General features: G+C 46.7%; 1 protein-coding gene across 1 annotated transcript in view; it reads left to right on the top strand.

Annotated features, from left to right (window-relative positions):
* The window catches only part of Lama1 (laminin subunit alpha 1), a 121,466-nt gene that overhangs the window by 94,331 nt on the left and 3,066 nt on the right, over positions 1-24,069 (top strand). Inside the window, exons 41-60 of the mRNA XM_075956011.1 lie at positions 667-760; positions 2,114-2,230; positions 3,929-4,111; positions 4,386-4,540; positions 7,076-7,219; positions 8,327-8,460; positions 9,703-9,853; positions 10,614-10,738; positions 11,357-11,507; positions 13,007-13,151; positions 14,016-14,157; positions 14,258-14,372; positions 14,539-14,709; positions 16,541-16,692; positions 17,352-17,537; positions 18,841-18,976; positions 20,107-20,219; positions 20,764-20,953; positions 21,473-21,631; positions 22,141-22,294. Coding sequence (XP_075812126.1) covers positions 667-760; positions 2,114-2,230; positions 3,929-4,111; positions 4,386-4,540; positions 7,076-7,219; positions 8,327-8,460; positions 9,703-9,853; positions 10,614-10,738; positions 11,357-11,507; positions 13,007-13,151; positions 14,016-14,157; positions 14,258-14,372; positions 14,539-14,709; positions 16,541-16,692; positions 17,352-17,537; positions 18,841-18,976; positions 20,107-20,219; positions 20,764-20,953; positions 21,473-21,631; positions 22,141-22,294 — 2,917 coding nt within the window. The remainder of the gene's footprint in view (positions 1-666; positions 761-2,113; positions 2,231-3,928; positions 4,112-4,385; positions 4,541-7,075; positions 7,220-8,326; positions 8,461-9,702; positions 9,854-10,613; positions 10,739-11,356; positions 11,508-13,006; positions 13,152-14,015; positions 14,158-14,257; positions 14,373-14,538; positions 14,710-16,540; positions 16,693-17,351; positions 17,538-18,840; positions 18,977-20,106; positions 20,220-20,763; positions 20,954-21,472; positions 21,632-22,140; positions 22,295-24,069) is intronic.

The raw sequence follows: 24,069 nt of genomic DNA, 5'->3' as shown, positions 1-24,069 counted from the left end.
TTTACATGACAATTCACAACAGCACCAAAATTACAGTATGAGGTCGCAACGGAAATCAGCACAACACGAGGAACTGTATTAAAGGGTTGTGGCATTAAGAAGGTTGAGTACCATTACTCTAGAATTTTTTGAGCATACACTCAGTGGCTCAACTATGTTTACCTACATTCTTTTCTTGTGAAGACTGTTTGTATTTTTTGTTTTTTTTCCCCGGCATATTATATGCCCTTTAATTCTTAAATCATTTTGAGAAAACAGGGTCTCACTATGCAGTACAGCCTGGCCTTCAATCCTGAATTCAAGTGAGCCCCCTGCCCCAGCCTTCTGGATAGTTAGAAATACATTGGACCATCTCACCTATGTTTTTAAGTCATTTTTGCTTCTTTGTGAAGCCTAATGACTGCAATTAAAGACAAAGGAAAACCTCAGTTTCTTCTGATAAAAACGTTGATGCCGTCTGTTACCCACTAACAGTTTTATAATGGCCAAGTTCCTTCTTTATCTACGTAACCACGTCCCTGTGTTCTTCCTCTTAAACACTGAATTTTCCCTCTGGCTCTGAGGTGGACTTTTGTTCTGGAAGCTGGCTGTTGATCTTCCTATAGGGCTGCTCTCTCTCGGGGTGGGGGTGGGGGGTTGCTATGTGTGAATTGTTCTGTTTTTCAGATCTCGGAACCCCTGGTTTCTCAGGGGAACGCCGTTCTGCAGCTTACTTCCAGGTTTCTAAAGGAAAGCGTCAGTGCCAGGAGGAAGCACCAAGGTCAGTTTGCATTTGGACGAGCGGGATGAGTGGTCACGTGGTGATGAGCATCCTCAGAGATCAATCTCTTCCTAGAGCAATTTGAAGCTCCTCTTGTCTCTCTCTCCTTAATGTAATAATTTCGTCTCATCTCAACTTCGTGTGGTTCTCAATCTTATTCTATTGTCATTTACTTGAACGTGCACGCTTCTCTGTACTTAAGCCTTCCTTATGACCAAATTCCAGGGGTTGCCCGAGTTGGCACTGCCGCTGTTCTTCCTGGTGGATGTGGGGGTGCTTCTCTTTTGTTCTCAAGCCTCCCAGATCCTTGAGGAAAGGGGCTCTATCCAATGCCATCTTTATATTTTTCATCTGACTCGAATCTGATAGGCCCTCGTTGAAATGTTACTGGGTTAAATCATAAATGATAAGCCCTTTCCCATAAATACCTATACGGTTTAAGAATTTCAGCAAGCGATCATTTGGGACATGAAAGAGCATAACATAAAATGCCAAGAATCTGTTCTATGTGAGAAAATATGCAGGCATGGGATTTTGGTGGCTGTATAATCTGCTTCTCAACATTGATGCAGGTAGTTTGTAGTGGTAGCATTAGACCCTCCTGTAGCTCCATGAACTGTCGGAATCAAGAGCTAGGCCCAACTGTAGCTGACCGAACTAAGGGTTTGGGCCTGGGCATTTTTGTTTGTTTCTCTGCAAGGAGACAATTTAGAAACTCCCCTGTCCTCTGAATGTTACATCTTCACAGTTCTTGTTCACCAATTCAATCATAAAGGCCGACGGGCTTTGGCTTCAGTTTGCACAGAGAAAGGTACACTGAACCCTGGATGCTTGGCAATTATAATTCCATGCTTTCCTCATGTGTTCGGAATGCTAGCTGTGGTTTCACATTGTGAACAGAGACTGTAAAAGTTTTGATCCAACAGTGTAAATTAAAACTGAAGGAAGTTGAGATGAGTCCAGACTCAGTAGGTGAAGGGACTAGAAAAGAGCTGATTGGTCAGAGTGACAGGTTGGGGACCACCATCAGGGTTTGACAGCCTTGACGAGAAAGGTGGCCGGTTCCAGCAAGGGGAGAAAATCATGAAATCTGACAGTTGAAACATTTCTTCACCTTTGTGCTTTCAGGAGCTTAGGCACAAAATTCACGGACAAGTAATAGTACAAAAGGCATTAGCAACATAGACGAAAGGACCAAACCAACCAAACCCAGTATCTGCAATGATTATTGCTAAGAATTGTTGGGAAAACTCCCAGCGTTGCTGTAAATGGATGAGGAAGGATCAAGCTGTTGCCTAGGCAGCGTGCTAGCAAACTAACCTCACGTGGACCTTTCTTTCCCCCTTCACACAGGTATTACACTGAAGCTCGATGAGTTGAAAAATCTCACGAGTCAGTTTCAAGAGAGTGTGGATAACATCACGAGGCTGACCAACAACTCCCTCTCCATACTTAGAGAAATTCCTGGAGGTAAGCAGAAACAAGTTCCATGGTGTAATTACCTTCTCGTTTGTAAAAGCGTTACACGTAAGCATGAGGAAGACCTGCCTGAACTCTTCTTAGGAACTACAGTTGGAAGTGAGACCAAGGTTGGTTCAGTTCCAGCTTGCGAAGGAGTGTGACTTAGAGGTGAAAACCACGAACCACTTTAAACCAGGTGCCTCAGTTCGCACTCCTTCGAGGGTTATGATTACACTCTGAAGAGATTTACGGCCTTTGGTAACCATGTTAGTTACTGACTTTAAAAATGGGTTTGACGCAGCACTTCAAGGACAGAGGGACCTTCCAAAGAGGTCAAGAAGAAAAGAGAAGGTTATTGCCTCTCCTTGCATGGGGTACCATGCTCACTGTGAATGTGACAAGTGTAGGAATTTTTATTTTGTGATCTTCCTCCCTTAGGCGAGGAAACATGGTAAAGTCAGCCTGTTTGTTCATCACTGAACGCTGATGGTTTGGAAGCACATGGTTCTCCAGCCCTTTAAGTTTGAGTCATAACCCAATGAATGGCGTTCTCTGCATTCTGTACATGGCCCTGTCCCCTTGTTTGCTTCAAAGACTCACCTGGTGCTTCCTCACCTGGGAATCTCTCTTTTCCTTTCTTTTCACCACCCCAAGGAAAGTTATCCTTCATCTATTTTAGTAAAACACATTTTTATTTGGGCCTGTTCCAACTTACAGAGAAGTTCAGAGAGAAGGGCAGAACTGCCTAGGGATTTTCTCGCTTGTTTTCTGGGGTCTTACCTTGTAACCCAGTCTGGCATCAACCTCATGATAGTGTTATGCCTGCTTCTGGGTACTGGAATTACAGGCATGTACCACCATACCTGGCTTGGTTGCCGTATACTTTTATATGGCTTCTTCCGGGATGGCTGTTTTGCTCTGTGTGCTGAGGCATTCTCAAGTGAATAACAGCTCCATGAAGACGTCCTCACCCAGGGGTTCTTAAATAACAGAGTTCCTTTTCCTTTAGCATCCATGTCCTCCCTGTGCCGCTGTTCCTTGTAGCAGCCATTCAGGCTGTGTCTCTAACACCACTTTGTCCAGCCACGGCCACTTCCCCCTTGATTCCAGGCTTCAGTTCCAGAGCCTTATCCAGACATGAAGTGACGTGGAGGTGACGATGAGGTTTACAGAAAGGGACTAAATACAGAAGCTTGAGGCTGGAGAGATGACTCAGGGTGTAATGCCCCTGCTGCCAAGCCTAGAGACCTGACTTTCATCTTTGGACCCACACATTGGAAGGGAAAACCCCCCTCCCATACGTTGTCCTTTGGCTTCCGTATGTGCACCATAGTGCATGAACATTCACACATACATGTGCACACACTAAATAAATACACAAAGTAATTAAAGTCCTTCCGGTTTATCACCCCAGAACTAGACTAAAATCATGGCCACTAGCCACTGCTTTCATAGTAACATAGCCACACTGTGCCATTAAACTCATATTCGAGGGAATTAAGTATCCAAGTCATTTCATTGGTTCTTTAATGAGGTGATAGATGGACCATAGGAACATGCAGCCTTAACTGACATTAACAAAGCAAGAAGCCTTGTTTTGTAGTCAACAGGAAAAACGATGGTTGGAATGTGTTTCTGTGTAAAACGACGCTTGTAGTTTTACCCTTGGCCCAGCAGGGCGCGTGACTGTCCCTGTCTTTATTTTAGGTCTGAGAGAAAAGGGGAGGAAAGCCAGAGAGCTGGCTGCAGCTGCCAACCAGAGTGCGGCGAGGACACTAGAGGAAGTCCTGGGTTTAAGCCTGGGGGTTGTCAACACATCAGGGGACCTGTCCAGAGTGAATGCCACAGTGCAGGAGACAAATGACCTTCTGCGTAGCTCCTCAATGACCAGTAAGTCGGTGGGCCTCCTCCCTCTTTTGAAAGCCTGATGCCTGCTGATTGGGAGAGAGGGGGGGGCACAAGGATGCAGAATGCAAATGTCCTACCATGTAGATTCCCACTTGTAAAGGAGAGGGGCCCCGGGAAATGCACATTGCCAATGTGTGAATTCTTCATGTATTCCGGGGTTTGGTCACTCTGCCCTGTCTTGCCCGGTGTCTTAATAATGCGCACTGCCCTTCCCTGCTTTCCCTCCTGTCACCCCTTTCCTCCTTGTCTTCACCAGCTCTGTTGGCTGGAAGGAAAATGAAAGACATGGAAATGCAAGCCAACCTCTTATTCGATCGACTGAAGCCTATGAAATCGCTGGAAGAAAACCTGAGCCGAAACCTGTCGGAGATCAAGCTTCTGATCAGCCGGGCCCGCAAACAGGCAGCTTCGGTGAGCTGGGCTTGTGGCTTGTGATACTATGACCCACAGGTCCTGGGCTCCTGCTCACAAATCATGGGCTCAGCCACCCCAACTTTCCAGTTCTCAATAACCCCATGTCCTCTTAGGCTCGTCTTGGGATAGATAGTTAAACCATTTTTCTTAGAATGCCGTGCATGTTTAGTGTAGTTTAAAGATTCTTAAGAAAAAGCTGTCCTGACTTTATGGGAATTTATGGTCAATGCCTGATCATAGCTTAACCTTCCTGCTGTGAGGCCATTGAGTGGTTCCATCTGGTGCTGTTCCTTCAGTTTAACAATTAATTTTTAATGGTGGGGGTATTCTCCAGATTGAGCAGCGTGGGCCTCGCCCTCCAGGTCTCTGAGAAAACAGTTTGAATGCATACAGATGCTGTACAAGTCTACTTCACTAAATGCCTGATATGCCAGAGAGGTCAAAGTTGGGGAATCGTTCAGTAACTACCCGGGGGTCAACTCACTCATTCTCAAGCACATAGTAGGACCCCTGAGAGAGAGTGCTGTTGCCACAGTGTGAGTCCCTAGAAAGGAAAAGTGTGACCCCTGATCCCAGCTTGGTCTTTCTCAGCTTTCTAGACAAAGGCACTCTGATCTCTCCTAGAGTCTGCCTTTCTGTAAAGGGATGCAGGCTCACACGGGCTCTGACCTCCCTCTGTGTCATGGAGAGCCTAAGTCAACATAATCCAAACTTATAGTTCAAGATCTCATGGTTAGTGCAGACTTGGTTAATCAAGAATTGATATTAATAGAAAATCTATACACGGATAATTATGAAGAGGGGAATATATAGTTAATAACACTTTATAGCTTTTATTTCGTGATATAATAATACATTACCCCTGCATTTATTTAAGAAATGATCATCACAACCAGGCAATGGTGGTGCATGCCTTTAATCCCAGCATTTGGGAGGCAGAGGCAGGCGGATTGCTATGCTTTTGAGGCTAGCCTGGTCTACAAAGCGAGTTCCAGAACAGCCAGAGATACACAGAGAAACCCTGTCTAGAAAAAGGAAGGAAGAAAGGAAGGAAGGAAGGAAGGAAGGAAGGAAGGAAGGAGGAGGGAGAGAGGGAAGGATGAAGAAAGAAAGAAAGAAAGAAAGAAAGAAAGAAAGAAAGAAAGAAAGAAAGAAAGATAGATCAAATACTCGTACCAGGTTTTTTCTTTTGGACCACCAAACTGCTCCCAAATCATGACACAGAGACTTACTAGTTTTGAATGCTTCGCCTAGCTTAGACACACTTCTGGCTAGCTCTTTTAACTTAAATATACCTGTTTCTCTTTATCTACCTTTTGTTTCAGGGTTTACTACCTTTCTTTCTTCTGCATAACTTACTTTCACTGCTTCTGTGTGTCTGCCTGGCATCTACCTGGCTTCTTGCCTGGATGTGTCCCTTGTTCTCTCCTTCCTCCTTCTCCCAAGCCTTGACTACTCCTCCTCTTTATTCTCTTGCCTGCCAGCCTTGCCCATCCCTCCTCTGCCTAGCTATTGGCTGTCCGGCTCTTTATTAGACAATCAGGTGCCTTAGGACAGGCAAGGTGGAACAGATGCAGCATGCCTTTACATAATTCAACGCATCCTTACATCATTAAACAAACGAATTATAAACAAAAGAGCACACCTTTACACAGTTACCATAATAGTCCACTGCATAAACAAAGGTAACACATCTTTGCCTAGTTAAAATAATATTTCACAACACCTACTTGTGGGTCAGGTGGTACGAGTCCACAGGAACAAGTGATTAACTCTTATGTAAATGAGACAGTTCCCTGTGTAACTGAGCCTATTGAAAACTAAAGGGCTGGAGCTAGGCTTGGTGGTGCACGCCTTTAATCCCAGCGTTTAAAGGAGCGAGGGCAGGCAGATCTCTGTGAGTTCGAGGCCAGCCTGGTCTACAACCAGGGCTATTAACACAAAAAAAACCCTGTCTCAAAAAACAAAAAAGTAGGAAAACTAAAGGGCTGGAGAGACTGCTCAGCAGTTCAAAGCATTTGCTGTTCTTGCGGAAGACTGGAGATAGGAACCCAGGTCAGGAGGTGGGTCGTGACTGTAACTCCTGCTCCTGGAACTTTGAAGCCCTCTTCTGGCCTCTGGGAAGTACTGCACTCACATGCATATATATCCAGACATAGACACACATACGTACAAAAAAAAAATCAAGTAAATCTTAAACAAACAAAACCAAAACCAAGAAAAATTAGTTCTTCATAGTGACACACACCTGTAACCCCAGGCTGAGAAAAGGAGGATTATACATTTCAGTTGGAGGCCAGCCTGATCTACACAGTGAGACACTGTCTCTAAATAAACAAATAAAGCAAAGCCTAATTTAAATGACTGCCCTGTATCTAAACAGCCTCCGATGTCTCGCTCTGTGACGCCAAAAGTGTTACGAGTTATGTACAGGGGAAATGCTTCACAGACATAGTAGATGGGCATCGCCAGCATCCTGAAAACCTGCCCCTGTGTGTCACCAAGTCATGGACGCTTTCTCTTCCCCGTCAGATCAAGGTTGCTGTGTCTGCGGACAGAGACTGCATCCGCGCCTACCAGCCTCATATCTCCTCTGCCAACTATAACACCTTGACGCTGACCGTGAAGACGCAAGAGCCTGACAACCTTCTCTTCTACCTTGGCAGCAGCACCAGTGTAAGTGAGCGACCCAGATGTTTGGGAATACAGGTGTTTCCTGGGGGATAATACTCTCGTGGACACATCACAGTGACCACCCTGACGTCAGGGATAACCTCTGCTACAGTTGTTGTGTTGAATTTCAAATAAATGCAAAAGTAACCACCTGAGGTTTGGGCAGATAGGTCTGTGGGTAAAACAGTTTTGCCTGTAAGTCTGAGAATCTGAGCTTGATTCCCAGGACCCACTCAAACAAAACCTGGGCATTGTGGTGTGTATCTGTGTTTCCAAAACTGGACAGGTAGAGGCTGTCAGATCTCTAGGGTTCCCTGGTCAGCTGGCCTAGTCTGCTTAGCTAAGTACCAGGTCAGTGAGTACAGGTCAGTGAGTACTAGGGGCCGTTTCAAAATGTAGATAGCACATAGGCATAGACCTGAGGCTGTCTTCTGACCTCCCTGTGAACATGCCATGCTAATATACATATATGTGAACTTACATACACACATGGACACACATGCATACAGAGAACTCCACAAGTAGGAAAGTAACACATCTGACCAGGGTCCCCATCTGCAACCTTATTGGTACACCTTGGGTACCAATAATGCCTCTGTCGACTTGAGGTGAGTCTCAGATTGTCCGGTATCACCCACGTTCCTCCTGCCAAGGAGCTGCCTGTGGTCCTCAGATGACGAGATTCCTAGAGAAGACCACTGCTCCTTTGGCTGTTTTTAGGAGGGATCCAAGCCCTTGGGACTTGGGGATGTCAGGGAGGAGATGTTAAGACATAAAGGAGACACGAAGCAGAGCTCACTCCCTTTTGTGGCTCCTGTCTTAATTGCACACCACCCCTCTCAGTGCCTTCTGAAAGAGAAGGAAGCCAGAACCTTCTTTGCCTAATCCTCCTGTTGCTTGGTGACAAACCCTTTGAATGTTCTTGGGAGCTTCCCGAGAGGCCTAGTGGATGGTCCGTCTGTAAGAACACTAATGTCAGGTCTGCCTTCTGCCGCAGGAATCTCCACGCTGCAGCCCCAGGGTTATTATTGACAGAAGAGCACTGAAGCATTGGGCTGGCTGTGTAAATAGCAATATGTAACTCATCCCTACTCATTTCCCACCCCACAGTCTGATTTTCTCGCAGTGGAGATGCGGCGGGGCAAGGTGGCCTTTCTCTGGGACTTGGGCTCCGGGTCCACAAGGTTGGAATTCCCAGATGTCTCCATCAATGACAACAGGTGGCACAGCATCTACATAACCAGGTAGCAGAGGAGGTCCTCCAGCATCTTTCTTCCTTTTATGGTACCTTATAACACATTTGTGACACATATCATAAGCAGGTTTGAGTCATTGGTAAAGTTGGATTATAAACAACCAATGCAGGGTTTATATTAACTATAGGAATGAGGTGGGTTTTTTAAAATTAAAATAATCCTTTTTTTGCCAGAAGCAAGGGTCGTAAGAAGAAAAACATGCATATCTTGTTTCACTTTTAAGATTTATTTTTATTTTGTGTATATGAGTGTTTGTCTCTATATATGTATGTGCACCATGGGTGTGCAGAGCCTTCAAAAGCCAGATGAGAGCATCAGATTCACAGGAACTCTACTTACCAATGGTTGTGAACCACCATGTGGGTGCTGGGAATAGAACCCAGGTCCCCTGCAAGAGCAGCCAGTACTCAGCCACAGAGCTGTCTCTCCAACCCCCAGATTATTTTGTAACATATTTCTAGAAAGTCTAAGTCCAGGGGGAGCCATTTACCAGCCTTATTAAATGGCTCCTTCCACTGAAGACGATTCAGTAAAAAGCAACAGAAGAGGGGGGAGAGAGCGATGAAAATGAGAAATGTGCTTTCTTAAAATTCAAATACAGGGCTGGAGAGATGGCTCAGTGGTTAAGAGCATTGCCTGCTCTTCCAAAGGTCCTGAGTTCAATTCCCAGCAACCACATGGTGGCTCACAACCATCTGTAATGAGATCTGGTGCCCTCTTCTGGCCTGCAGACATATACACAGGCAGAATATTGTATATATATATAAAACAAACAAATAAATAAATATTTTTAAAAAATTCAAATACAAAGCCAAATTCTTCCTCTTAAAGCGCCCGCCCCAGAAATAACTTCCTTTAAGTAGTCTTACAAAGAACTTTCCTCTTCCTTCCCTAAAATATTGGGGGGAGGGGTCTGTTGATGGTGTTGTTGGAAATATTGACACTAAATAAAAAAGTGGCGTCATAGCGAAAGGAGTCATTTTTATTCAGATGAAGCTTAACTCAGTAATGACTTTAAATAGGGCAGTGATATGACGAAATGTCTGTTTTCCCAAAACATGGTTTGGGGGAGTGAGGCAGAGTTTGAATGGCAAAGTTGGGAGCACGGAGAGCAGGTGGAGGTTGCAGGAGCCACTCTGGAGAGGCAGGTAGGGTGGGTACGAGAGGCATGCTTCTACATGTGACAATGTAAAATGTTTAATGTTCCTCTTGCAACCCTTTTGACCTCAGGTTTGGAAACGTGGGGTCACTGAGTGTAAAGGAACTAAGTTCAGCTGAGAACCCACCAGTCAAAACAAGCAAATCTCCTGGGATGGCCAAGGTTCTGGACATAAACAATTCAACACGAATCTTCGTGGGAGGGCTTGGAGGTCAGATCAAGGTAATATTCTCCGAGTGTGTCTGAGCAGGACCCACTGGCTGACAGGTTTGTTCCTGGTTTAGTATATCCTTCACTAACCAAAATCGTCCGCTTTTATTAGTTTTCATTTTGGCAATGGGTCCGCAAAGCTGGGCTGGTTTTGCCAGGGTAAAGGGTCATTTTCAATCATGAAGATGAATGCAAGAGAAATCAGTGGTGCTGTTTGCCATGTAGAGATCTTTTCCGGTGATGAAATGGGGGATTAAATAAATGTATAGTGATTTCTGTGAAGTCCCTTTCTCTGTTTTAATTCTCATGGTAATTATGCCCCTGGGAGTTGGGTGAGAGTACGTTGCATTTGTTTTATGACATCACCTAGTTAGACTGGATTCAGCATTCTGAGTTTGAAAGGAAGGTCTCTATCCAGGGACTAAACCACCGACCCTTGTCTGGTCTGATGATCACCGATAGCAGGCTTTCCCCAGACCCCTAGAAACTGAGTTGATCTTTAGGATACTGTCCAGAGCTGGGTCTGGTTCATGCGCACACGCCTGTAATCCCAGCATTCTTGAGGCTGAAGCAAGAGAACTGAGAGTGTGATCTACGCTCATAGCAAGAGTCTCCCTCAGCGCCCCTTTCCCCTCAAAACAAACAAAGCAATGCAAATCTCTTGGGATTTCGCTTTCGGGATTTGAGCTTCCAGGGCAGTTTTGGAGTTGGAGAATGTATGCTTCCAGCCAACTGGATGCACATTGTGTGTTTACTTTTGTCTTTATATCAGAAATCGCCCGCTGTGAAGGTTACTCATTTTAAGGGCTGCATGGGAGAGGCCTTCTTGAATGGCAAATCGATCGGCCTGTGGAATTATATTGAAAGAGAGGGGAAGTGCAATGGCTGCTTTGGAAGGTAATCCACCCCCACATTTTAAATGGTCTGTTATCTCTATACTCCATAGCCCCTTGAAAGGTTATGCATGGAATCTTGGTTGCTGCAGCGTTTGAAGTAAAAGGAACACTGGGTTTGGAGTACATCTTTCTCAGGCTGCTGGCCCAGGCCATCTTCTAAGTTTTTCTTGGTTACTTTGGCTAATGAACCTCTTCACCTGAGGTTTGGTGTCATCCAGACTTGTCTTGCCGCCTCCAATCCCCCACCTCCCCACCACTCCCAATTGGATAATTGCATATGCATAATGAAGTATCCTGGAGGTAGGATCTAATCCAGACCCAGACTTAATGTTACAATCATACCATACGTATGGCCCAGGGTGGTTCTAATGTACTTTAAACCAAAGTCTCTTGGTGTATACTTGTTCGCTCATGTTATCATGTCTGTCTGTACTCAGAGCTGTTCAGATGTCAGATCACTTCAGTTTTCACAAGTTCAAATTAGGGGTGCGACTTGTCTTCCGTACTATCTTACTATCAGTGATGAAGATAAAATTCTGCCGTGGTTTAGGATTAAGGAATTCCTTTGTCTCCCAGCCCTCTCGAGGGCGGGTGATATGTCATGGCTTCTACTTCACAGCTCACAGAACGAAGACTCTTCCTTCCATTTCGATGGAAGTGGGTACGCGGTCGTGGAGAAGACCCTGCGGACCACCGTGACTCAGATACTCATTCTCTTCAGCACCTTCTCTCCCAACGGGCTTCTTTTCTACCTGGCTTCCAATGGCACCGTGAGTATTTCCGGAACACCTGGCTCTCTGACCTGTTCCCTGTGTGATTTTGTCCTGGGGAGAGCTGGACAAATGTTCGTTCAGTCCGGACCAGAGGAATGCCTCCATCACACCTCGCTAGGAGAACTGATGTCTTTATGGGGTTTGCGTAGAGGAGTGTGAATGAGGACTTACCCACAGGAGAGTCCCCAGGACAGCTGCAGGACTGAGACGGCTCACCCCGGTGTGCACGATGAACTCCCAAACACTGCATGTGCGCAAACTCTTGCTCTCAGGTCTGCTTTTCTTAAGTATTCCACCACCCCCTGAATCCGCGGGGAGCTTGGGGGTCACTACAGGGAGGAGGAAAGCAAAGAAGTGGGGAGCGATTTTCTGCACGCTCAGGTGAGGGTCTCCACATTCTCTGCCAGAGCATCAGCAACTCGAGCTCGTCGAGGTCTCGTTTGGGTAGTCATAACCACTGCGAGGAACTTGGGGACAGCATGTTATAGCTTGAGGACGGAGTTCCACAGCGGTATCTCATTAAGATTTCATGATCTATGAAACTTATCTTAGCCAGTTTCCACATACGACTGTGATCTACACATAGATGCTGTGTAGGTTCCCACTTAAAATCACTATCAGTTAACACAAATTCATGAAGAACCATGCTTAACATAGGAAGCACTGGGTAAAAGTGTGCCTCCACTCGGCACAGTCTCAGTGGAACATTTGCTGTCAAGTCCTAGTTCAAATCATGCCCTGTTCCTTGTGTGACCACTGTGGCCTTGTTTTTAAATTATTTTTATTATTATTTTCTGTGTATGAGTAGTTTCTCTGCTTGTATGTCTGTGCACCATATGTATGAGGTCAGATGAGGGCATTGGATCCCCTGGGACTGGAGTTACAGATGGTTGTGAGCCACCAAGTAGGTGTTGTTTCCTCTGCAAGAGCAACCAGTGTCCTTCACTGCTAAGCCACCTGTCCACTATAGTATCCTCATTTGAATCTCATCTCCAGGAATTCTCCCCTTTTGGTCTTATGTGCTGGTCATTTTCAGAAACATCCCACTTGTCAATTTAAATAATAAGGACAGGCTGGAGAGATGGATCAGCCATTAAGAGCACTGCCTGCTATTCCAGAGGTCCTGAGTTCAATGCCCAGCAACCACACGATGGCTCACAACCATCTGTAGTAACATCTGGTGCCCTCTTCTGGCCTGCAGAACACTGTATACATAATGAATAAATAAATGTTTAAAAATATTAAATAAAAGGCACAGAAAAGCCCAGTGTGCCTACTAAAATATGGATTTGGGAAAGGATAGCAGTTAATTTAATTCTCAATAATATTCTACAAAACCACTAGGGGCATTTTTATTTTCATGTAACGGACTAGCTATGGGCCCCAGGCTCAGTTTCCCCAGTTTGACTCTTAAGAGGTTACTTCTACCCCTAACTTGGGTGGGAAAAGTCTAGAGGTAAAGACGTATCTGCAAAGAAATGTCCTTTCCTTCACAGAAGGACTTTCTGTCCATCGAGCTGGTCCGTGGCAGGGTTAAAGTGATGGTGGATTTGGGGTCAGGACCCCTCACTCTTATGACAGACAGACGCTATAACAACGGAACCTGGTACAAGATCGCCTTCCAGCGAAACCGGAAGCAAGGTGGGTGCACAGGGTAGATGTCTAAGGTGTTGGCTGCCCCTCTGAGAACAAACAGCACTATGAAACAACAGGCGTTATACTCCGTTAGCTTTCCAGCTACATCTTATTATTATATTATATATATATTATATTATATATATATTATTATATTAGAGTTTACCACCCTCATCATTCCCCACTTGGCTGCAACTACATTCTCCAGTGATATTCTGATTGAAAAGCTGCTTTTTTTCCCCTGTGAAACAAGAAGCAATGGGGTTTGCTTATTGTTGGAAGAACAATATTATTCCATTTGTCTGTGGTTTCAGTAGTTCTCATTAAATGCCAAATTGGAAACAAGAATCAAATCTTGTTTCCTTGCACACACCTACTGTTCCCATTCAGCTGTGTATATTCTGGATCTGCCTACTTTTGCTTTTTAATGGTGAAGAATAGCCCTGGTCAAATTTGCAGAATTGAAAAGAACATGTGTTGTTTTTAATCTAAGTTGTTGGAAGTCAGATATTGGGGTGAAAACTTGATAGATCACAGAAGTTGAAGAGGTGCGACCAGCTGGCCTTCTCCTGTGTCCTGGAGACCCAGCAAGCTTGTCTCTCTCCACAGGTCCCAGACTGTAAAGACCACGAATCTCTAAGTCCCTCCCTACTCCTTCCAGTGACTCTCTGTGTCCCTGGGTCCTCCGAACTCTCTATGGCTAATTTTTGTTGAATGGTCTCTGGCTTTGTCCCCCGATCCAAGGTTAATTTTATTAACACAGTTCCAGAGTTTCTGTGCATCAAATGTCCGCAACAAACGTGTTTATAAGCAGACTGTGTTAACAGGAGCTTACATTCACATCAACCGTTCCTTTCCACTTCCCACCAGGGCTGCTGGCTGTCTTCCATGCCTATGACACGAGCGACAAGGAGACCAAGCAAGGAGAAACCCCAGGAGCCTCTTCTGACCTCAATCGGCTGGAGAAAGACCTGATTTACGTGGGTGGAGTACCCCACTCTACAGCTGTGAGGTATGATGTGAAACTGGGGGTCGCCCCTCTGTGGGGTTGTCACGTGGGATTTTCAGGCCTTTTACCCAGCATGTGAACAGTCTTCTGTCCTTGCCTCCAGGAAAGGGGTCAGCAGCAGAAGCTACGTGGGCTGTATCAAGAACCTGGAAATATCCAGGTCCACCTTTGATTTGCTGAGGAACTCCTATGGCGTGAGGAAAGGCTGTGCATTGGAGGTGGGAAGCAAGCATTGCCGTGGGGGTCTGGATGGCTTTCTGTTAATGCCCAGTGGTTTATCTCTATAATAAAGCTGAAAGCTCTCAACCAGCGAACGGGTAGGATGTAGGGAGTCAGGCAGACCTGCAGCAGCAGGCCAACCTCACTGCTCCCTTTTGTCACCAGCCCATCCAGAGTGTGAGTTTCCTGAGAGGTGGCTACGTGGAGGTACCACCCAAATCTCTATCACCAGAATCATCCCTGCTAGCCACGTTCACCACCAAGAACAGCAGTGGCATCATCGTGGCTGCACTGGGCAAGGATGTGGAGAAGGCTGGTTGGTCTCAGGCACATGTGGTGAGTAGCTGTGACCCCCAGTAAGAGATGCCTTCCCTTCCAGAAACATGCGTGGGAAATGTCTGACTCAAGTTGACTGCAGCTGTTTCCGAATGGTTATGCATGAGTGCTTTTTAATTTATTTGAGTCTAAGTTATTACTGCCGAATGTTCTGCTCATGACGCCATGATTTCCAGAGTTTCGTGATCAATGTCCCACTTCTAGGCGTGGGTGAAAGGCTGCTGTCCTCCAAGTAAAGGAACTTTTGACGCTGAGTCCTGGTTTCCCTGTGTGCAGTGCTCGCAGCGGAGCGAAAGCTCCTTCCTTACATCCTTTGGGGGGATTTGTTGTTCTGAATGTGAAGGGAGGAGACAATGTGGCCTGTGATGGTGGTCCAGACGTGGCAGAAAGCAGAGACGAAGGCGTTTTTCCCTAGTTAGACTCCCTACAAGAGGATGACCTGTAATCACATGACTAAAAGAAATGTTGGGGAACACATGGGTGTGGCTTGGTGAAGGAGAGCCTGCACACAGGCAGTTTATGGAAAGGCGTGCTCCGCTGCTCCATGTGGCTATGTAGCTCATCATGCATCCTGCACCGCGGCACTGCTTCCTATATTTTGTGGGACGAAAAATAGGTTCGGAGAGCCTCATTAGGCCACCCAAGGTGTATCAGAACCAAGGTCGGAATACCAGTCTATGGACCCCGGATGTGGCATGGGTCACTTAACCAAAGTGCCTGGGACTGGAATTGGTTTTGTGAGCTTCGCTGATCTATTTTTAAGTTGAGGTGAAATTCATATAACATTAACCACTTCAATAATTCATTCAGTAGCACTTTGTGCACTTAGCGTCATGACGTCACCTCCTTCATCCAGTTGCAAATGTTTTCATCACCCAAATTAGCAGCCTATGTCCCCCAAGGAGCAGCTCTCCATCCTCCCCTCCCCACTCCTGGCTGCCATCAGCCTGTTCTGTATCTATGGATGGCTTACGTATTAGATAGTGTGTACTATTGAGTCAGATACAGTACTGTCTTCTACAGTTGTTACTTAGCAGGTTTTCAAGTTCCATACACATTCGACTGCATATTTGATCGGCTCTATGCCTTCCTATTTCCCTGTATGTACATCCCAGAGGTCATCATTTGTTCACTGTTGGCCCTGGTTCTTTCCACTCTGGGGCACTCAGGAACAATTCTGCTATGGTTTAGGCCCTCCTCTTCCTTCCTTCTGGGCCTAGACCTTCAAGTGGAATTTCTGGTAGAGTGGTTTTGTATTTTACCTTCCGAGGAACTGCTGAACTCCTTCCCTCCACCAGTCATGAGATGGTTGCACACAAGTCCAAGTTTTCTTCCTGAGCCGGTGGAAAGGGTGCTGTGGCAAGGGCATTGGGTACACATTTCAGTTCTGGGGCTGGCTTGAGAAACTGTTGTGCTTTTTGTCAACGAGGCAAGGGAGCTTTAAGAGCTTTCAATGTCTTCAGACCCTTCTAACTCTTAATGCTAGAAGCAGTCCATGGGCAAAGGAAACATCAAATTATGTGTATGGTAATAGAAAATCCGAAGTTCTTGCTGAAAAAATAGTCTATCTGGTGGTGCGTCGTGTAGCAGTAACTAGCGTGTAGGGGCCTTGCAGGAATAGAAACAGTGAGAGAGTCAGTGTCAGCAGGATGCGGAGGATAAACCACAGGGGCACAGATGAGACAGCAGACACTACGTCCAGCACGTGTGACAGCTGGTGACATGTGCCCTTGCTGGCCTTGCGTTAACACGCCTACGTTATCTATGGAGGGCGGAAGCGCCGCAAATCCTTCAGTAATGTATTTTGTTTTGGAAAACGCATCCTCCGCAGCCCTTCTTCTCCATCATGCTGAGTGAAGGCCGCATTGAAGTGCATGTCAACTCCGGGGATGGGACCAGTCTGCGGAAGGCCCTGCTGCATGCCCCCGCTGGCTCCTACGGTGATGGACGAGAACATTCCATCTCCTTGGTTAGGAATCGAAGGTATCTTAGCTCTCAGGTCTTTGTGTCAGGAGGCTGAGATGAGGAAGCGCCTCCGTAGGAACCTTGCCGAATACTCGGTGGGATTTTAGATGGCGGAGATGGTTCCCACGATGTCATTAGCAACCATAGTTCTTAGTGTTTCAAAACAATTCTAGGAATTTGCTGGAATTCTATAATAAAGTAGCTTTCTTCTACTTTGTAGTAATGTTTTTGAAATTTTCCTAATTGAGAATCTTTTACTTAATTAAATTTTCCTTTCCTTAAGCCCAATACAAACTGTTTACAAAGTGGAGGAATTTAATGGTGAACAGTAGGTTGGTTTTGGTGGGAAGTATCTTGCCTGCAGCTAAAGCTATCATATCAGCATTCCATGTATTTCCCAATTCAGCTGGAGACCTGTGCTTGAGGCACACTGGCTATTTTCACAGTAGGATAAGAGGTGTTTGAACACACACGTTTACTCTAATAACCAATCGAATTCAGTGATGTATCCATTGATTTTATTCTTCTATGTTGTATGTGGGATTCACATACGATGCCGTGCCAAAATTTGTCTCTAGGACAAAATCTATTAGTCCTAAAGAACTTGCTAGAATTGCCGATGACAATGGCGCTATTCACTGTGCTTGAAAAGTCCGTTTTCTCTTTTCATCTGGCAGAGTCATCACCATACAAATGGACGAGAGCAGTCCCGTAGAAATGAAGTTGGGTCCATTAGCCGAAGGAAGGACAATTGACATAGCCAACTTGTACGTAGGGGGGCTTCCGATGGACAAGGGGACGCCGATGCTCAGGATGAGGACTTCTTTCCATGGCTGTATCAAAAACTTGGTCTTTGACTCTGAGTAAGTGTGATTGGTTCTCATTGTGCACCTACACTTTCTCAACTGCCTTCTGAGTTTGCTGCCTGAGATGTCGTGAGTTCTGCAAGTTCTTCTGTAACAAGTGAATTTCCTCGGTCTATAATGATAGTCTCTTCCAGTGGAAGGGTTAATGTGGTAGATTGATCTGGCCATCCTATCTTATTAATAAAATAACCACCATTAACCCTGTGTGCTTGCATAGTATGGAGCATTGAACTGGGCCTTGATGCGTGCTGGGCAGACACCCTACCACTGACCTATATCCCTTCCCCAAGTGTACTTCTGCAAGAACCCAACTGGATTACTAATGGCTACATTTTATTATATTATTAAATTGCTATATTATTAAATATTGCAAGTCTCTGTTCTCTGTGAAGAAGAGAATTATCATCTGTACAAATGGCTGTTCGTCTCGCCCCTCCCTAGTTCTAGCTAAACTGAGTTGATAGGTAAAGTTGTGACTGAATCTACAGGTCAGAATCTGCTTATAGGAGTTCACAATAGGCTCTGCAGCAGAAGACACTGAGCCCATCCTCACTAGGCTGCTGGCCTGTAGGTAACCATGAACAAGGGACACGGCCACGGTGTCCTCCTCTGAGAAAGAGCCTCCCAGGAATCCCTGAACACAGAAAGAATAAGGCCTGTAGCATGAACTCCAATAGTGGGGCCTTACTCAGTTACCTGTAGCTGTATACACATTCAGCAGTTGCTCATCCATCCCTTCACTGCTGAGGAAACTTCATGTTCCTGAAAGCCACAACACTCTAGACTCCATAGGCAGACAGGTGGAGTCCACCTTTGGGAGGTGGCAATGGGAGCCAGGCTGGTGCAGGACACCCAGCTAGAGCTTAGTAGAAAGACCCGTGTCAAGCACAGATCAGAACAAGAAACCGGTGTTAAGTGGAAGCTGTTGTGTGGTTGTGTGGTGATGCAGGAGCCAGGCATGTGTGTGTGTGTGTGTGTGTGTGTGTGTGTGTGTTTGTGTGTGTGTGTGTGTGTGTGTGAGAGAGAGAGAGAGAGAGAGAGAGAGAGAGAGAGAGAGAGAGAGAGAGATCCCAGCCTGCAAGACGCTTGAGTCTACTCTGAATTCAGGAATGCCCAAGTCACCAGCATGCAACCCAACAGAACAATGTGACTTGGCCACTGTGAAGGATGGCCAGTTTGGTTATTCTAAGAGAAGTGGATCAGTGGTTTAAAATGGGGTTAACTACCCAGTACTCAAATAGTTGGGCCCCCAGACTGGTTCATGGTGTTTTCATTTAGTTGCTCTCTTGTTTGTCTGTAGACTTTTGGATTTCACCCATGCGGTTGGTTCTGAACTAGTAGAGCTGGACACTTGCTTGCTGGCAGAAGAGCCCCTGCAAGAGCTTCATGAAGAAGACGGGGAACTCCCTCCAGAGCCCCCAACGCTACAACAGCCTGTAAGCATGACCTCCTTCAGTGGCGTCAGGACAGTTCGAGAGAGGCACAGGGATAGAGAGAAAGTGGGACTGAGTCCCAAGGAGGGGAACGTGGCCCGGCCATGCCCTCTTCCTGCCCTCCAGTTCTCCAGCTGTGCCCCCAATGGCAGAATACCCAAGAGCCCTTTGTCTATGGAGACTGGGAGGTAGATTTCTGGATCTTGCTTCCTGTGATAAACAGCCAGCAGGGACTAGGTAATAGTGCTTGTCTGAGGGTACCCTGGGTTCAGCCCTGATGCTCAGCACCCCAAGTGGCTAGCACACCACAAGAGGTTTGGTAGAGTCTCCCTAATCTTCCTTAGTGCTTTAGGGGCAGGTGGCGGGAAACAGGAAATAAGCAACTTCTGTGAGCTACCGCGCACTCTACAGTGTTGGAGGTCAGATTCTGAGTCATTAAGCAAACGCTAGTCATTACTCTTCATTTTCTCCTCTTGTGACTTCTATCTCCTGGTGCACTTTAATAATTTAGAAGATGGTATGCTTCTCTCAAAAGAGCATCGGCTATGGAAAGCCAAGGAGTTCAGAACAGTTTTCCTAGTTGTATGTGTCTACTTTAAGTCACAAAGCTAAGTCTGGGACTCACTTGACTCGGGGTCCTGGATGAGACTCTATAGGGGCAGCCACCACTGTCAAGGCCCTACCTTGCTTGGGCTCTTAGACTTCTGGCTAGAGTCTGGGGCTCCTTCCAGTCCGGCTCCTCTTTTCTCACCCTGCCCCGTGAGACCTGAGGGTGCTGTCGTCTCCCAGTAGTGTCCCAGCCATGGCTCCCTTTGGGCCACTGCTGTCCTTGGACTGGCCCCATAGTCCCTTGTGCCCAAGGAAGGTTCACAGAGGAACTCCCTTATCTATTTGAGGGAAAGTGAACTTTGGTGATGGTAAAAGATGGAAGGAAGCTCAGACTGCTCTCTGGGGAGAGAGGACATGAAGGCACATGGTTTAAAACAGATCTCGGGATAAGTCAGAAGTCAGAGCACAGTGGCAGCTACTGCTGTTCTGACACAGCGGCTTCTGTGACATTTTCTTTGTGGAAGAACACGCCCATGTCAGCGGGGTCCTGCTACAGTGGCTGAGGGTCCTCATTCCTCTTACAGGAACTCTGCACAGTGGACCCGGCTCCAGGGTTTGTTCCAGGCGCTCACCAGTTTGGCCTCTCAGAAAACAGCCACTTAGTGTTGCCTTTGAATCAGTCCGATGTCCGAAAGAGGTAAGCTTTTTCCTGAGGTCCCTCTGAGGTTTTTGTTGCTAGACGATGAGGCAAGTGTAGTGTTGACTTCTGAAACGTGCTCGTACCAGACAGGTTCAGTGCCCACGAGGACCCAGGCAAGGGTCCCATCCATCAACTCACATCAGGCTCCCTTAGTCACATACTCTGTATTGTCATAAAGCAAATGAAGGCTTTCCTCTTGGCCTGTGAGGGAGTCTTGCCCATTTCTGACACTCGGGGCTTAACTGAATTATAATCTTTTTCAGAGTTCGGTCCACTCTAACAGCTTAGTACAGCCACCCGTGGGCCTCTCAGTGATACAGGACAACTGTGACATGGTCTAGCCTTCCTTTCAGACTTAAGGGACTCCCCGTTGACTGTGATAGAACTGTTCCCATCAGAGTGGCCCTCTGTGCCATGAATGGGCACACAAGTGAATGAACCCTCTCTCTTGAGAAGCTAAATACACATGCTGAAGCAGCAGTGGGTAACACAGGAAGCTGACCGTCCTGATCCCTGGCGCTGACTTCCTGTTCTCTCTCAGGCTGCAGGTTCAGCTGAACATTCGGACATTTGCCTCCAGTGGCCTTATTTATTACATAGCAAATCAGAACCAAATGGACTATGCCACACTCCAGCTCCACGAGGGCCGCCTCCACTTCATGTTTGACCTTGGCAAGGGCCGGACCAAGGTCTCCCATCCTACACTGCTCAGCGATGGCAAATGGCACACGGTAAGTTCTCAGGAGGCCCTGTCTCCTGTCCCAAATTTTCTCCCTCCATCTCTGGTACTGATTGCATTTTCTTGAAGGGAAGCTATGCATTTTGATTCCGCGTTGGCCTTATGTTTGACATCACCTCCAAGTGATGTAAGCATCTTGTCAGTAGGGCCCTTTTTTGCTTCCTGAATCCTTCCAGGCACTTGTTCTGAACACCCACTAAGCACTCAGCAGCTGTTTTCGGAATGAATTGAAGGTCTCAAAAATGTGTTTGACTTGACAGGAAGCCAGTAAGGCCCAGCTGTGGCCTGAAAGGACCGAGCCGCTCACTGTGGTGTCCAGAACCCTGGAGCTTGGCTGTAGTCTTCCTGTTTCTCATAAGCGTCAGCCACATCCTCAGCTCTGGCTGTGCCACAGGCCGAGCCCTCCACAGATCCTGGGCTCTTAAAGATCTAAGAAACACGTGTCGTAAGCACAGACTGTTAAAGTTTTCTCAAATAGTTTACAAGTTCCGGATGTTTTCATCTCGTGCAGGTCAAGACGGAGTACGTTAAAAGAAAAGGCTTCCTGACTGTTGACGGCCAAGAGTCCCCGACTGTGACTGTGGTGGGCAATGCAACCACACTGGATGTGGAAGGGAAGCTGTACCTTGGAGGCCTTCCTGTCCACTACAGGGCCAGGAACATTGGGAACGTAAGCAGCGGCCACCTTGCTGGGGTTGTGTTTTCGTACAAGGCCATCATTCTCTGATGCTTCTGTTTAAGTTATTCTGCCTGAACCTGGGGCTCACCGGAAGGTGTTGACTCTTCAGCGCATGTGCACAGGTCATGTGCTGGCCTTACCCTCAGAGCCATCCTTCCAACTTTTCTTGCCTTCCAGATAATGAACTTCTCCTTTTCTGAAGACATGCAGTCCCAAAGCAACTCTGGAAAAGTTCAGACAATTGTATGGTATTTTAGTGAGAGAAGCAGTCTAGATCCCAGGAGTATTTTAGGAAAAAGAGAGAACACACTTCCACTACATTATTACCAGAGTACTGGAGTGAGGGGAGAAAGTGAAACATTCACGTGAGGGATTCCCACAATTACGCTTTAAAAACCAAGATGGAGTAATATACATTATTGAGACAGTTTCAGTGAAGTACAGGAGAAAGATGCCCTGTGTCATCATCGCCACCTCCTCTCCTGTCTCTCTTGGTTTAGACGACCCACAGCATCCCTGCCTGCATTGGGGAAGTGACAGTAAACAGCAAACAGCTGGATAAAGACAGCCCCACGTCTGCCTTTGCAGTGGACAGGTGCTATGCATTGGCCCAAGAAGGAACTTTCTTTGAAGGAAGTGGATATGCAGCTCTTGGTACGTGCTCTTAACAGTCTGGAAGGCATGCCTTGGGTTTAATGACGTCTAGAAGGAGCACCCTGGGTTTAGTGTGCACTCTTAAGCTGACATCTAGAAGGAGCGCCCTGGGTTTAGTGTGTACTCTAAGCTGACATCTAGAAGGAGCACCCTGGGTTTAGTGTGCACTCTAAGCTGACATCTAGAAGGAGCACCCTGGGTTTAGTGTGTACTCTAAGCTGACATCTAGAAGGAGCACCCTGGGTTTAGTGTGCACTCTAAGCTGACATCTAGAAGGAGCACCTGGGTTTAGTGTGCACTCTAAGCTGACGTCTGGAAGGAGCACCCTGGGTTTAGTGTGTACTCTAAGCTGATGTCTTGAAGGAGCGTCCTGGGTTTAGTGTGTACTCTAAGCTGACGTCTAGAAGGAGCACCCTAGGTTTAGTGTGCACTCTAAGCTGACGTCTTGAAGGAGCACCTGGGTTTAGTGTGTACTCTAAGCTGATGTCTTGAAGGAGCACCCTAGGTTTAGTGTGTACTCTAAGCTGACGTCTGGAAGGAGCACCCTGGGTTTAGTGTGTACTCTAAGCTGACGTCTGGAAGGAGCACCCTGGGTTTAGTGTGTACTCTAAGCTGACATCTAGAAGGAGCGCCCTAGGTTTAGTGTGTACTCTAAGCTGATGTCTGGAAGGAGCGCCCTGGGTTTGGTGTGTACTCTAAGCTGACGTCTGGAAGGAGCACCCTAGGTTTAGTGTGTACTCTAAGCTGACGTCTGGAAGGAGCACCTGGGTTTAGTGTGTACTCTAAGCTGACGTCTGGAAGGAGCACCCTAGGTTTAGTGTGTACTCTAAACTGACGTCTGGAAGGAGCACTCTGGGTTTAGTGTGTACTCTAAACTGATGTCTGGAAGGAGCACCTGGGTTTAGTGTGTACTCTAAACTGACGTCTGGAAGGAGCACCCTGGGTTTAGTGTGTACTCTAAACTGACGTCTGGAAGGAGCACCTGGGTTTAGTGTGTACTCTAAGCTGACGTCTGGAAGGAGCACCCTAGGTTTAGTGTGTACTCTAAGCTGACGTCTGGAAGGAGCACCCTGGGTTTAGTGTGTACTCTAAGCTGATGTCTTGAAGGAGCACCTGGGTTTAGTGTGTACTCTAAACTGATGTCTTGAAGGAGCACCTGGGTTTAGTGTGTACTCTAAGCTGACGTCTGGAAGGAGCACCTGGGTTTAGTGTGTACTCTAAGCTGATGTCTTGAAGGAGCACCCTGGGTTTAGTGTGTACTCTAAACTGACGTCTGGAAGGAGCACCTGGGTTTAGTGTGTACTGTAAGCTGATGTCTGGAAGGAGCGCCCTGGGTTTAGTGTGTACTCTAAGCTGATGTCTTGAAGGAGCGCCCTGGGTTTAGTGTGTACTCTAAGCTGACGTCTGGAAGGAGCGCCCTGGGTTTAGTGTGTACTCTAAGCTGATGTCTTGAAGGAGCGCCCTGGGTTTAGTGTGTACTCTAAGCTGACGTCTGGAAGGAGCACCTGGGTTTAGTGTGTACTCTAAGCTGACGTCTGGAAGGAGCACCCTGGGTTTAGTGTGTACTCTAAGCTGATGTGGATCCAGGAAACACTGAGAGGCTAGGACTCAGCTGGAAAGACTGCCTAAGACCGTGTTTCTTCCATTCAGTGCTCTGATCTCTTTCCAGTGTTTTGCCTGTTTGTGCAGAAGCCTGCACCGGTCTTGTGCCCTGCAGGAGGCCTAACGAGGCCTTCTCCTTGCAGATCTGGACAGTCACGAGCTCCTGGCTTCAT

Source organism: Microtus pennsylvanicus, chromosome 22, assembly GCF_037038515.1.
Source record: "Microtus pennsylvanicus isolate mMicPen1 chromosome 22, mMicPen1.hap1, whole genome shotgun sequence".
Taxonomy (NCBI): Eukaryota; Metazoa; Chordata; class Mammalia; order Rodentia; family Cricetidae; genus Microtus; species Microtus pennsylvanicus.
The sequence above is the reverse complement of the archived record's forward strand: the minus strand, read 5'-3'. Positions and strand labels throughout refer to the sequence as shown.